The sequence below is a fragment of the Glycine soja genome, chromosome 8 (assembly GCF_004193775.1).
Source record: "Glycine soja cultivar W05 chromosome 8, ASM419377v2, whole genome shotgun sequence".
NCBI lineage: Eukaryota > Viridiplantae > Streptophyta > Magnoliopsida > Fabales > Fabaceae > Glycine > Glycine soja.
This window is the reverse complement of record NC_041009.1, coordinates 4,258,704-4,272,641: the sequence shown is the minus strand read 5'-3', so window position 1 is coordinate 4,272,641 and position 13,938 is coordinate 4,258,704. Positions and strand designations below refer to the sequence as shown.

The window sequence follows — 13,938 nt, the reverse complement described above, 5'->3', positions numbered from 1 at the left end:
ATATACAATATATACAACAGTGATAATTATGTGAGACGAAGATGAATTTCAATGGGATCAATAGCAGATCCCTACTCCCTGGGCAAAGTGATCCGCAATCTGAAACTGAAAACAATTGGGCTGGCCCAAATTTCACAAAGAAAGATGAGTTAAGCAAGGTGACATGGCAAATTCCTAGTGGAGCCGAAAACGTGGCAAGCGAAGTTGAAGATTATAATTGCAATAATACCCCTAGCATTGCATTTCCCATTCTGTTCGCGATTCCGATTGTTGTGATCCGTACAACACAGCACAACACCATGGCTGGCCCCAACCCCATCCCCAAGTGGTTGTTTCTCTCTCTGACTCTGATCCTCAGTCTCTCTGTCTCCGTCGGCGCCCGCCACTTCGTCCTCGTCCTCTCCCAGGAAGACTACAAGGACGACCCCCCCGCCGATCCCGACTCCGCCGCCGAGTGGGACGAGTTCGGCGACGGAGACTCCCACAAATCCGAGGACGACCTCGACCCCGGCTCATGGCGCCCCATCTTCGAGCCCCCCGCCGGAGATCCCCAACCCCTCCCCGAATCCGACGCCGCCTACCACTCCGCCGTCCACAAGCTCATGTCCGGCGACCCCGACCTGATCCAGGACGGCGCCGCCGAGATCGGCGCCTTGGCCGAGACCGGGCACCCCGCGTCTCAATCGGTGCTAGGGTTTTTGTGGGGAATGGGGCTTTTGAGGGAGCGAAGCAAGGGGAAGGCCTTTCTGTACCACCACTTTGCCGCGGAGGGTGGCAACATGCAATCGAAGATGGCATTGGCATACAGCTACACGAGGCAGGACATGTTCGACAAAGGTGTAAATCTGTATGGCGAATTAGCCGAAGTGGCCGTGAACAGCTTTCTGATATCGAAGGAGTCTCCTGTGATTGAGGCGGTTAGGCTTCACAACGGGGCAGAGGAGAACAAGGAGGCTCTTAGAAAATCCAAGGGTGAAGAGGACGAGGACTTTCAGATACTTGAGTACCAGGCCCAGAAAGGGAATGCTGCTGCCATGTACAAAGTTGGTCTCTTTTACTACTTTGGCCTCAGGGGTTTGAGGCGTGACCATTCCAAGGCCCTCTGGTGGTTCCTCAAGGCCGTGGACAAGGGAGAGCCTCGATCCATGGAGCTTCTTGGAGAGATCTATGCGAGAGGAGCAGGTGTGGAGAGAAACTACACCAAGGCCTTCGAGTGGCTCACCCTTGCTTCCAGGCACCACCTCTATTCTGCCTACAATGGGATGGGGTATTTGTACGTCAAAGGCTATGGAGTTGACCAGAAGAACTACACCAAGGCCAAAGAGTATTTTGAGAAGGCTGCTGATAATGACGAGGTTGGCGGCCACTATAACCTTGGCGTCATGTATCTCAAGGGGATTGGAGTCAATAGGGATGTTAAGCTCGCCTGTAAGTTCTTTGTTTTCGCCGCTAACCATGGCCAACCAAAGGCCTTCTACCAGCTCGCTAAGATTTTCCATACTGGTCTTGGCTTCAAGAAGAATATTCCTTTGGTTAGTAACTTAATCTGTGAGGACTAGCCTAGAATTTTAACCCAATTTATGTGCTAACAGTTGTAATTTTTCCTGGTTTTAGGCAACTGCACTTTACAAACTAGTTGCAGAGCGGGGTCCATGGAGTTCTTTGTCTAGATGGGCTCTAGAATCATACTTAAAAGGTGATGTTGGCAAGGCATTTATGTTGTATTCAAGAATGGCTGAGATGGGCTATGAAGTGGCACAAAGTAACGCTGCTTGGATTCTTGACAAATATGGGGAACGCAGCATGTGCATGGGTGAATCTGGATTTTGCACTGATGCAGAAAGGCATCAGCGGGCACATTCTCTGTGGTGGCAAGCTTCTGAGCAGGGTAATGAACATGCTGCTTTACTCATTGGAGATGCATATTACTATGGTCGGGTATGTGGTTTGGCGATGGATGAATTCAATTTAAGCCATTGTGCTCTCTTTTTGCCTGCACCTTTTCACTTTCTCGTGTTTCCCTTTTTCCTTCTGCCAGGGTACTGCCAGGGATTATGAGCGAGCTGCTGAGGCTTATATGCATGCTAAATCACAATTGAACGCGCAAGCCATGTTCAATCTTGGATACATGCATGAGCATGGCCAAGGACTTCCATATGACCTTCATCTGGCCAAGCGTTACTATGATGAAGCTCTAGAGCATGATTCTGCAGCCAAGTTGCCGGTCACGCTGGCTCTTTCAAGCCTGTGGGTTCGTAAGAACTATGCTGACAGTTTCATGGTGAGTTTCTTTGATTTACCCACTGCTACACTGCATAGTTTTTTATTTTTTGGAGGATATATACATCATAGTTACAAAACAATAAGCGGAAGTTGACAGTGTTTTAAATACGTTGATAGTTTTCTTTTCATGGTATCTCAGTTGCCTGTTGTAGTTTGTGTTCAATTAGGATATGTATTAATATAATATATTATCAGTAATTACACAAGAATCTTAATTAACGGCCAATCGAGCAGCTTGTATTTCTTCAGCAAAGCTTTGATTTTTGCCTTTTATATGCATGTCACTGTATTTTCCCACAATGTATTGGACAACAACTGGCATATTTGGGTTATACCTTCACCTTGTTTAATATTGAGAAATCACTTCACCTTTCTTTCTTTCTTCCTTCAATTTTATTGTATATATGGCGCTAAGGTTCAACAACACGGACAGCAGTTATTATATTTAAGTGTTTTTTCACTGATTGAAGATAATAAAATGTTTATTAACCTGTTGCCAGTAGCCTCGTTACTTTGTCATTATTTTAAACTATTTTCTGTAATCCGTAACTTGCAACAAGATTTTTCTCACTGTTCTAGATCCTGATTGCAGAGTGTGCTTATTGTTTTTATTAGGTACAGGTAATTGATTCATTGCCTGAACTGTATCCTAAATTAGAAGCTTGGGTGGAGAATGTGCTTTTGGAGGAGGGAAATGCTACAATTCTGACCCTCTTTGTATGCCTCTTAACTGTGCTGTATCTCCGTGAGAGGCAACGAAGGCAAGCTGCTGTTGCAGCTGGAGAGGTGGCTCAGCCAAATCGCCCAAATGAGCTTGGTGCACCCATGTAGCTATAGGCCAAATTGTACCATAGGGAAACTTATAGCTAACAGTGGAAATAAGTGCATTTGTAGATATTCATTTGTAAGGTAGGAACACGACTTTCACACCAGTTCATTGAACCTCCAAAATGAGAGCAAGTTGTAAGATTTTGTCTTTTGTTCGAAATTTATGAAGAAATTTCACTAACCAGCACAGATTTTATTTTAGTTCAAAACTACTTTCGATTGACACTGATTTCAATCCCGAAATTAAATAAATAAATGGATCATTCATCGATTGACACTGATGATTTCAAGTTTCCACTTCAGATGATAAGGATCCATTTTGCTAAATATTGAGTCTGCGTTTATGGTAACATGTTATCGTACGAAATTTGCATAATTCATCTACATTATTTACATTCAGATCAATTATAGAGATCTTTGTCTGACGGATTTATTTGTACAACTCGAAAGTTTGCTAAGTTCATTCATTTGAAATTAAGATTCAAAATATTCGAGACAATGGTATTAGCCTATTTTGTGAACCTGATATATATCAATATATGATTAAATCAAAAATAAAAATTATCTAACTAAAATATGTATGTTAAGATAAAAAAATTTCAAAACAAATACACCATATTATTATATAAAATATCAGCAGAAAATTGTTTAAAAAGTTTATAGTTCTTTAAAATATATTAAACTTAATACCAAATTAATGACAAATACAATTCTAATTTTTAAATTTAAATCATCAAAATTAACTTTAGAACGACACAAGTTAATAAGACAGCATGGTAATAATCATATTAAATACTTGACATGTGCATGAATACATTTCTCACCAAAATATACACTTGTAATATAATCTGCACATTTCATCTGCACATTTACATTTAAACTACAGTATATAAGAGCCCTGGAAGATAACAAAAAATGAGTTTCCAGGATTTCTATGTACATGAGCACATTCTATCTTTCTAACCAAAATATAGTTGCATTTTCTAGGATACCTATAAACACGTCCTACCACATATTGCCTTTAAAAGAATGTCATGTATCTCCCACTATTTTGGTGTCAAATATTTTAAAGGTTCTACTGCTCCATACATCAGTTTTGGAGACACAAAATGACTTGAGACAAACACAAACCCATGGTGGATTTCTTGGAGCATCCTTTACCTCATTTACTCCAAGTAATATGTTTAGCTTCCTTGTCAACTCATCAATGTCCGGATAACCATCAAAAAGAACCTCCTGTCATTTATCATGAACAGAAAAAGGATAAGCTAAACTATATACGAACAAATAAATAAATAACTAAATAATTAGGCACAATTATAATCTTTTTTGTATGTCTAGTGTGCATAATTGCCAAGAATACAAATTGAAAACAGTAACATCCACTTAATAGTGAAGTATAATAATCATTTGAGTAGAAACTATAAGTGCCTTAAGTATAATTGGTGTCAAGAATCCTAAAATCAACAAATTAGTTAAAATTTGTTCTAACCCCATCCTTGGCAGTTACAAAAGCATGAATTCTAGCTGTTGAATCCTCTAGTGTAAGCCGCATTCTATATTCCCCAGTACTAGATAACAGATTTTCAGCTTGGCATGGCGTTGCTGCTACCACTCGAACAACACACTTGAATTTAGCAGTCACCTACAACATATGAATTTAGTTAATAATAATTAATAGTAGTAGTAGTAGTAGTATTGTTGATATAGGTAAAAAAAGACATGAATCAATAGGGAGTTAGAAGTTAAGAGTCTGGGCACAAGTGAACAAAATAAAGTATACCACCTCTGAATGAGTGAGGACAGTCATTAAAGTAACAGGGATAGCATGATCTTGATTAACTTCTTCTGTAAGGATAAAGCATAGTGTTATCCCGTAAAAAAATCTCAAATATGAGTCATAACTTTCAAGAATCAAAGACTTAATACTAGTGCAACACAAATGAAATACCTGTAATAAATGAAGGCTTAGGGAATAGCCACTCTTCAGACAACCTGGTCCAACATAAATAAGACATGTGTAGAAGTTTTATTTTACTGATATAATATATCAAAACTATATATAATAAAACTAAATTAAAAACAACCTTTGACGTTCAACAATCAGACCGTCCTCATTTGGTGTATATTGAAGTTTTGATTGAGGGGTAAAAACGCCGAGCCATAGTCCATCAGCCACCTTAAGACGCATATTCATAAACTTGACCCATTTATCAACATTTAAAAGGTGTAAATGACTTTTCACAAGGTCTGCATCAAATGTCATCCTCAAGATGGATCCAACAACGGGCAAAGTACATAAAACCTCTCTTGACAAAGGCAAGGGTTCTAGTTGTAGAGGAAGTGGAGAGTTAATTTCTTCTTCAAGCCTGCAATTCAGAAACAATCAATTCAAATTTCTAGTAAGATACTCTCATAAATTAAAATATTATAAGTTATACACAAAACATATAATATTGTAAAAAGACATTATTTAAATAAGCATGATTCCAATATAAGGTAGCATTTGCCGCACAAACTGAATTGAATAATTTTGTTCTATTCCCCTTGGATTCACCCTTTTTAGTGGAATAAAAATTGACATTTTTAACCATAGTTCAGTTCTATTCCATTATTCATAAGTTATGCTTCACCCTATTTTAACTTGTTTGCCTAATGTCTACCCAAGTGATGCTTTTGATAATATCAATAAAAAAAATTATCCAATCAAGAACTTTACAGTTCTTGGCATGCCATTAACACTGAATCACTTGTCAAAACTCCATTGCCCACAATTCAGTACAAAAAAAGGTGTAAATGACTTTTCACAAGGTCTGCATCAAATGTCATCCTCAAGATGGATCCAACAACGGGCAAAGTACATAAAACCTCTCTTGACAAAGGCAAGGGTTCTAGTTGTAGAGGAAGTGGAGAGTTAATTTCTTCTTCAAGCCTGCAATTCAGAAACAATCAATTCAAATTTCTAGTAAGATACTCTCATAAATTAAAATATTATAAGTTATACACAAAACATATAATATTGTAAAAAGACATTATTTAAATAAGCATGATTCCAATATAAGGTAGCATTTGCCGCACAAACTGAATTGAATAATTTTGTTCTATTCCCCTTGGATTCACCCTTTTTAGTGGAATAAAAATTGACATTTTTAACCATAGTTCAGTTCTATTCCATTATTCATAAGTTATGCTTCACCCTATTTTAACTTGTTTGCCTAATGTCTACCCAAGTGATGCTTTTGATAATATCAATAAAAAAAATTATCCAATCAAGAACTTTACAGTTCTTGGCATGCCATTAACACTGAATCACTTGTCAAAACTCCATTGCCCACAATTCAGTACAAAAAAAAAGGACAGGAGATAATTGGAGAAGATTGCACAATTAGAGAAGAAAATATTATCGGTATTTTTCCTGTGTAGAAAACAATAAAACACCAACTATGACATTGTTAAGCCTATATCCAGCAACTTGCCATCGAAAAGATATCATATATGGAGAGTACTAGAAAACACCACTGTTTTAGTTATAAGAAATGTCCAGTAACAGACATCATCACAATTTTACCCAAACATGTAAAAGTAAATTTGTATCAACTCACTTTGAACATATGACATTTGGTGGAGTGTTAGTACCATCCCAAGCAAATATAATCCACTCATCTTTAGCAGCCTCACAAAAATGAAGGATCTAAATGTGGACAAGAAAGTCAAAGTATTAAGAAGGATGAAAATCTTGACGTGGTAACAACTAGAAAGTAAGACTCAAATCTTATAAAAAGCTCATGCATTTGAATTAAGGTATTTATACAAGGATCTTTGAAACTCTATGCAAAATATCAGAACCAGAAGCACAGTTTAATCACCTTGCATGCCAAATTAACAGAAGTTTCTTCCTTGATTTCTCTTAACATGGGGAAATTACATGAATCTAGACATATCAAAATTTAGCATCAAGTTGAAAATAAACTGAAAATTCAGGTTATATCAAAGCTGAAATATAAAATACCTTCGTGAGGCTGAAAATTCATCAGCCATTTTCTAAGCTTAACTATTAAGCTCTCATCTTCACGTATGTGGTGAAAATAAGAAGAAACATGATAAGGATCCAAATCATCACCATCTTTGCCTTTATATAAACCAAAAGATGAAAATCTCTTATCGAAAGTAGCATTTACTTCCCCTTTAAATGATTTTACCTACAAAAGATAAAATAAAAAATTCATAGTAAAAAGACATAAGTTTATCTAATATCTAGACTGGATGAAATTTATTTCCATTCAAATTGCAGAGTAGGAAACAAATGAGCATAGAGTTGACACTCAATGAGATCTATGCAGAATTATGAAATAACATGTCTGCCTATGAATGCATATACATTGAGTGGTCAATGTTAAAGTCTCTTTTAAGTCTTTATTATGAGAAACATGTATATATAAAAAAAAAAAAACCAAGAGTCAAGAAAGGACCAGAAAACCACAGCAAACAAACATATCTCTACATACAGAGGTTACTATCAGAAATACCTCAACACAACAAAGCACAATTACATCCCCAACAGCAGCAACACGGGGAAGTCTTTCTACATTTTCCTCAAAAATGTTAACAGCCATGGCGATTTGGTGATTTGTTTCATCAATTATTCTCATGCAACAACATAAATCTGCAAAAGATTTTTATATAAGATAAACAACAATGGCAGGAGATATTACATGCTAATAACTTGGAGAGACCTCAAACCTAAAGTAAAAAAACATGGAAATTATGAAGACTCAAAGGTACAAGCACGTAACATACAATATTTTAAAAAAATGAAAATAGTGAGTGACGCTGGCTCAGAACACACTTTCACGAAAAAGCTCATCAATCTACTACCAAGAAAGTAAATGGCAGCCATAAGTCCGGCCTTTTAATCATCATTGCCAGTGAAACTTTGTGGAGTGAAATAGAAGAAATTTGGAGAAAATTAAAAAAAATTAACCAGTGCCCTTGGATTTCCTTGGAAAGCCCAAGTCAAGAATAACGCCAATCAACTTGGCTCTCTGGCCCACAGATCTACTAAGATCTCGTATTTGCATAAAGTCGTAACCTTCCCGCGCGCCCTTTCTCTTTCTCCTACTCATTCTGAATAGGGGTCCGTCTGTTTGTAGGTATTGTTTGGGATTCCCAAATTGGTGTTGCGAATAAAAAGGGATGCAAGTGTATGAAAGCTTTCAGTAACAGAGTACTCTGGATTAGGGAAACTTCAAACCCTAATTTAGAAGGTTAAGAAAGACCGTTGACCAGTTTTTTGGATTATATTTTGCCAGTTACTTTGATAATAATTAATATAAAAATGCAAGTATTTAAGAATTTTAAAATCATAAGAAAATTTATATAATTTAATTTAACATCATATAATATAAATATATTTATTAATTTAAAATTTATAATATTAAAATAATACAGAGACTATGCCAACTTATTTATATGTTTTGTAATAATCGATTTACATAAATAATTATGGCAGGAATATATTTGTTTCATTGTGTTTTATTAACTAAAATATTCATTGTAAAATAATTAAAATAATGTATAATCTCAAATTGATAGAAAAAACATAATATATATCTATATTTAATATAAATAAATTTGATTAATAAACCAATAAGAAATGAGTTTAACAGAACGGAATAATAATTCATAATGTAGCGAACCGATAAATTATTTTATACAATATATTTATTTCTTTTTCTACTCTTTTAAACAAGCATTGAGAAATCTCTGCATTTTTTCTCCTTATTTCAGTCTGTTTAATACTTAATTTTTACTTGAATTTTCTTTTTTTCTTTTTCATTCTTTATCCAATACTGTCAATTAGTTTCCTATGGAGGGGAAGGAAAATAAAATGATACATGGAAGCCAATTTACCAAAAACCAAGAGTTTTCTTCTCAAAGACCAGATGAGGGGAACGATTGTTATGGCAAATTTACCAAAAACCATTAATTTTAGCATGGAAGCCAATGCCAAGTTACCATTTTAGCATGAAAGCTATGAATTTTAAACCAACAAAACAGACGTAGAGATAATTAATTATTCCGGCCACACAGGAACTAAATATAGCTAGAACAAGGCATATGATAGCAATAAAGCATGTCAATTTTTCTTGGCAATGAACAAACCCCACATCTGCTCTCTAGATGCACCCCTGGTCTGCTTTGCCTTCCATCTTTCCACAATCTCATTGTAGTCTTCCTGAAAGTAATGAATCCAACCGTAAATTAATGATTATAACAGAGAAACAAATGCCATAAAATACAAATACGTATCACAAAACTATCTTAAAATCATAATGAGAAAGTAAGAAACCCACTTCGCTGAAGTCACGAATAAAATCGCCCTTCTTGTTCTCAAGGGCATCTAACTCCTGCTGTAGTGTATGTTTCAACGAACTAAACCACACAAGTAATAAGGTTATTAGTACTCTAGAACTTCAAGTATAAAAAAAATGCAAATACTAAGCATAGTATATCATAAGGACAGACAAACCCGATCAGTTCGATCCTCAGCAATGACATCATCAAATCCAGCATCCTCGAGCATCTGTAGATGACTTAAAATACAAGGAGATTGTCAAGCAGAAGAAATGTTACCGAAATCAAATGGGTGAAAGAGAAGCCAGATGATGTCGCTAATAACACAGACAACCATACCTGCCTATACGCTTTAATGTCATGGGGATAATATCCTCCTTTTTTAATGTACTCATCAAATTCTAAAGATGGACTTCCAGCACTTTTGCAGTAATCTGTAATTAGAATTTTTCCTCCAGGCTTCAACCACATGTAAAATGATCTGAATAATATTGGTTTCTCCTCAGCATATCACATTTAATATAATGTATTTCATGGTACTTCAAATAACTAACAATTTAAACAAGAAGAAAAAGAAAAAAGCAAAGCATGGTTCCGTACTTTGACGTGCAGCATGGTGTCTCGTCGAGTGTATATTACATCAAATGTATTCTCAGGATATGTTTTTTTATAGCAATCCGCACAATCAAATTCAATTCAACAGCGTAGTTCAGTCCAATAGCACGTTCAATAGCAAGAGAAATCAAATTCAACTAGCGTCGGCTGAATCGCCCATCACATTCGGAGGTCTGAAAGCACTTCCGAACAGTTTCTCTATATTATTTAAGAGTGAGATTAATTTTTGTTCTAATATTGAAGCCCGTTGCCCCTTATTAATTTTATATAATATATCATAGAGATCATTCAAACAGAATTAATATTTTATTACTTAAATAACCTTATTATTAGTACAAAATTATTAAATTTAAATGAATTTCGTATCGGCTGATATATATAGTCATTGAATGAAATATTTCTTTCCTACACCCAAGTCACTAACAGTCTAACACTATGGGAGATAGTAATTAATAAGCAATTAAGTGAACAAAATTAAGGAAAGCGACAAAGACGTAGTTATGACTGGGAGAAAAAGCGAAAAGGAAGAGCAGAGTAGAACCAAAAACAAACGTGACAAACCCACAAAGCATTGTCTAGGGCACGGCCGACACAGCACGAGTTAGTGGGAGACAATTTCAACTTTCTCCTTCTCTCTCACAAGACTACAGTCTACTCCATCTGACAAAGACAAGACTCACCTTGTTCCTTTTCTTTTGTAAAATGCATCATCTCTCTTTCTCTCTGTCACTGCCTCATTCGGCATTTCCCCAACTCACTATTTTCTAATACCATTTCCTTCTCCCATGCAAGTGCGTGCATACTTTAATTTTTTATTTTTCTGGTCATTATCCGTATGCCTTAATTTCTATACTTATTATGGGTAAACAAAGTTTATATTTCTAAAATGCTACTTTTAAAATCTTTGGATTTTCTATTCATTCAGATAAATGTTGATGTTGGAAGAATTTATTAAAATTTTGAATGACATCGATCTGTCATATATATTAACAAATATATTTTTCTGTTTTTTTCCCCCTTCTAGTTTGTATTTGAAGGCTGCATTTTTAATAAGTCATATATACATTTTGATCGATCTATCATATATATCGGAACGAATATATTGTTAGATTAATTGGCGTGACAAAGTATATAGGATAACTAATTATGCTTCAAAAGCTAGCCGTGGTAACTGGTAACATTTATATCTTTGAGATAACGGGTAACATTTTTATCATGATAATAATAATAACTAGTAATTACGTATTGTGTGCCCATAAGATTTTAATGCCATTCGTTAAGGCAAGATTTGAGTTGTTTAATTTCTTAAATGTTCTCAAGCTTTTAATTTGTTTTTTAAAAGTAACATTTGCTAAAAAATAAAAATTGAACACCACAAAAATATTTATTCAACTTTTGAAGATAACATAATGAATAAGTATTTAAAAATTTGTAATTCACTAAATCTTAGTATAACTATTTATCTGGTGTCTAATAAAAGTAAAAATACAATATTATTCTTATTTTTTGATTTTTTATTATTTTTACTTTTTTCATATGTGCCTTTTTTCTCTAAATCTCCCTCTCTAAGCATGATGCCTTGATCGCCGGTAAAAACCGCCTTGACTGTCAACGTAGACACCTTAGCTACCGGCGTGGACATCTTGATCACCAACGAAGATTATATGAAATATTATAGTTGTTCTTTTCCAAAACAATTAGATTTTAGCGGAATGGAAACGAATGTTTATAGTAGTATATAGGACACACAAGGAGTTCATGATAATATTGAACGCATGCATACAGACGTAGAGGTTGACGTTTGTAGAGAAGATTTGAACGTATCGATTTGTCTTCCATTACAATTATATATATATATATATATATATATATGCTCAATTATTATTCATTTGTCTATAGGTCCACAATATAACGATATTTTATTTGAATTAATTCTTATATCTACCAATTACTTAAAACAATGAAACTCAATTGAATATAATCGATCTAACAAGCTTGTTTTTAATCATTGAGCACTATTTGGTATATTCGCCATTAAGGCTACTGCTACCGGTTACGATGGCGTCATTAACGTATATATTTGATTTAATGTATATCAATAACGGGTTAAATACTTTTAGATTAATTTAAAATTTTGTAGATATATATAATCTATATATAAGAATTTTTTATTAATCAAGTAAATGGTAAGTCTTAGAATGAATTTATAAATAAAATGTCATTGAATGATTTAAGAGTAAGCTTGACCTACACTTTAGTAAAATCATCCATTAAATTGTTTCTCTCTCTTTTTATTCTATACGTCTGTACATATGATTTGTGGCAGTGCTTTAAAGTGTCTACTGAGTTCAGGGAAAGCCCAGACCTGTATATAACGCCGTTGGATTTCCGGACAATATAGCATACTTTGGTTCTCTTTGAAGTAATGATTAGTCTTGCCATGTGTGTTTAGGCGAGCGCATATGTTCTGGACTCATTTTGGGGTTCGGCCATGTGTGTTTACCTTTTAGGTTCCATCACTCAATAGAAGCCACTATCACTTGCTGGAATTGTGTTTGCTGCCTAGAGTATCCCACTATATATGTTTGAGGTACTATAAATTACACGTAATCAATCTACGAAATTGAATTCAAATAAAATTAATTTTATAAAAAATGATTTTGAAGTGAAGTAACTTATGTTTTAGATATTTTTATCTTAAAAGCAAGTTATAGTCAAATTTGGTATAAAATTTTTCATATACAAAAGTTACCTAAAATTACTTTTAAGTAAAAATTACTTTTTGAGTACAATAAATTATTTATAATCAAAGGTAATTCAAACATAATTAGACTCAGAATCAATTTCTTAACCTGGGAGAAATATGCTAACATTTATTTAAAATCATATTAATTGTTGTTTCAATGTATGATTTTAGGTGATTCAATATAAATTCAAATACGTACAAAGTACTTTATGCAAAACTTAACGAAGGTAAGTGATACTTTATGCAGTACGTCAAAGCTTCCATGTGTATATTCTTGCATCCCCATATCTAATATCCCTCAGCAGACAGAGACGTTTATCTACTATAAGAGTCTGAATGCTCTATTAGCTATATATATATATGTGTGTGTGTGTGTGAATCTTGATAAGTATTTTGAATTAAACAATGCAGAAACTTCAAGGGACACCATTCATAGAGCACTGGCTGCTTTCCATGCCTGTGAGGATGTAGACTACTCACAAAGTGACTGAATCTCTTGCTTGATGTAGTAGACTAATTCAAAAGCTTGTATGAGTTAGTTTGTGGTAATTAATATTAGAGGGAAAGAGTTAGATAATTAAGTAGGTATAACTAATGGAGTTTATTGTTATAAGCTCTCTCCATATATAAAATCTATTTATTGTAAATCATCTTGTAGAAATCAATAATACAAATCTCATTCTTGATTTCATTTACTTTCTCACTCTCTTAATTCCTCTCTAAATAGAAAGTGTGTGTGTGAACCACCCTTGCTCCAACATTGCCGGGGATTATATGTCAAACTCAACAAAGGCGAATACTTTTGCTCCATTGTGGTCTCATATGCTGCGTCATCTACTACTCATCATTTGAGGGAAGTTATAGATTGTAAGATATAATGTGGACCATTCAAAATTTACCTTGAAAATTTACACGTCTACTAGTATTTTTATGGTAAATTCTGTGGTGGATCATCTTTCAAGTGGTACATCCGTGGACCATGAATATTAACCGTCAGATATAATAGTTAAAAAAGTAGGTGGTTGAGATTAAATGAGTACAAATATCGGATACTTATTCAGTACTTTTTAACGAATTTGCAATTTGGTCCACGTATAAAAACCACAGGTGGA

At 34.7% G+C, this 13,938-nt stretch overlaps 3 protein-coding genes and 1 non-coding gene across 8 annotated transcripts; 1 reads left to right on the top strand and 3 right to left on the bottom strand.

Annotated features, from left to right (window-relative positions):
• The first annotated feature begins 26 nt into the window (after positions 1-26).
• LOC114421289 (ERAD-associated E3 ubiquitin-protein ligase component HRD3A-like) lies at positions 27-3,300 on the top strand. The gene is made up of 4 exons (XM_028387147.1): positions 27-1,532; positions 1,615-1,938; positions 2,039-2,281; positions 2,899-3,300. Exons 1-4 carry the CDS (start codon positions 42-44, stop codon positions 3,112-3,114), a joined length of 2,274 nt encoding a protein of 757 aa, XP_028242948.1. The 5' UTR covers positions 27-41; the 3' UTR covers positions 3,115-3,300.
• Positions 3,301-3,872: 572 nt separating this feature from the next.
• On the bottom strand, positions 3,873-5,486 carry LOC114422622 (protection of telomeres protein 1b-like). The gene is made up of 5 exons (XM_028389077.1): positions 5,199-5,486; positions 5,063-5,106; positions 4,898-4,959; positions 4,604-4,756; positions 3,873-4,347 (listed from the first exon to the last, which is right to left on the bottom strand). Exons 1-5 carry the CDS (start codon positions 5,375-5,377, stop codon positions 4,144-4,146), a joined length of 642 nt encoding a protein of 213 aa, XP_028244878.1. The 5' UTR covers positions 5,378-5,486; the 3' UTR covers positions 3,873-4,143.
• On the bottom strand, positions 5,378-10,298 carry LOC114422621 (protection of telomeres protein 1b-like). Of its 5 annotated transcripts, none has more exons than XM_028389075.1 (10): positions 10,066-10,298; positions 9,805-9,946; positions 9,641-9,704; positions 9,465-9,543; positions 9,279-9,346; positions 7,638-7,774; positions 7,121-7,310; positions 6,978-7,042; positions 6,714-6,802; positions 5,639-6,043 (listed from the first exon to the last, which is right to left on the bottom strand). In XM_028389075.1, the coding sequence occupies exons 4-10, from the start codon at positions 9,509-9,511 to the stop codon at positions 5,887-5,889; spliced, it is 753 nt and encodes a 250-aa protein (XP_028244876.1). In that variant the 5' UTR covers positions 9,512-9,543; positions 9,641-9,704; positions 9,805-9,946; positions 10,066-10,298; the 3' UTR covers positions 5,639-5,886. The 5 variants fall into 5 exon arrangements, 4 of the variants coding, with proteins under 4 accessions (XP_028244874.1, XP_028244877.1, XP_028244876.1 ...); XM_028389074.1 differs by having other exon boundaries at positions 9,641-9,694; XR_003668705.1 differs by lacking the exons at positions 9,279-9,346; positions 9,465-9,543; positions 9,641-9,704; positions 9,805-9,946; positions 10,066-10,298 and adding exons at positions 5,378-5,480; positions 8,093-8,234 and having other exon boundaries at positions 5,831-6,043.
• Positions 7,942-8,036, bottom strand: LOC114424831. The gene has a single exon (XR_003669126.1). It is a non-coding gene; the product is annotated as a small nucleolar RNA snoR113 (small nucleolar RNA).
• Positions 10,299-13,938: the final 3,640 nt, after the last annotated feature.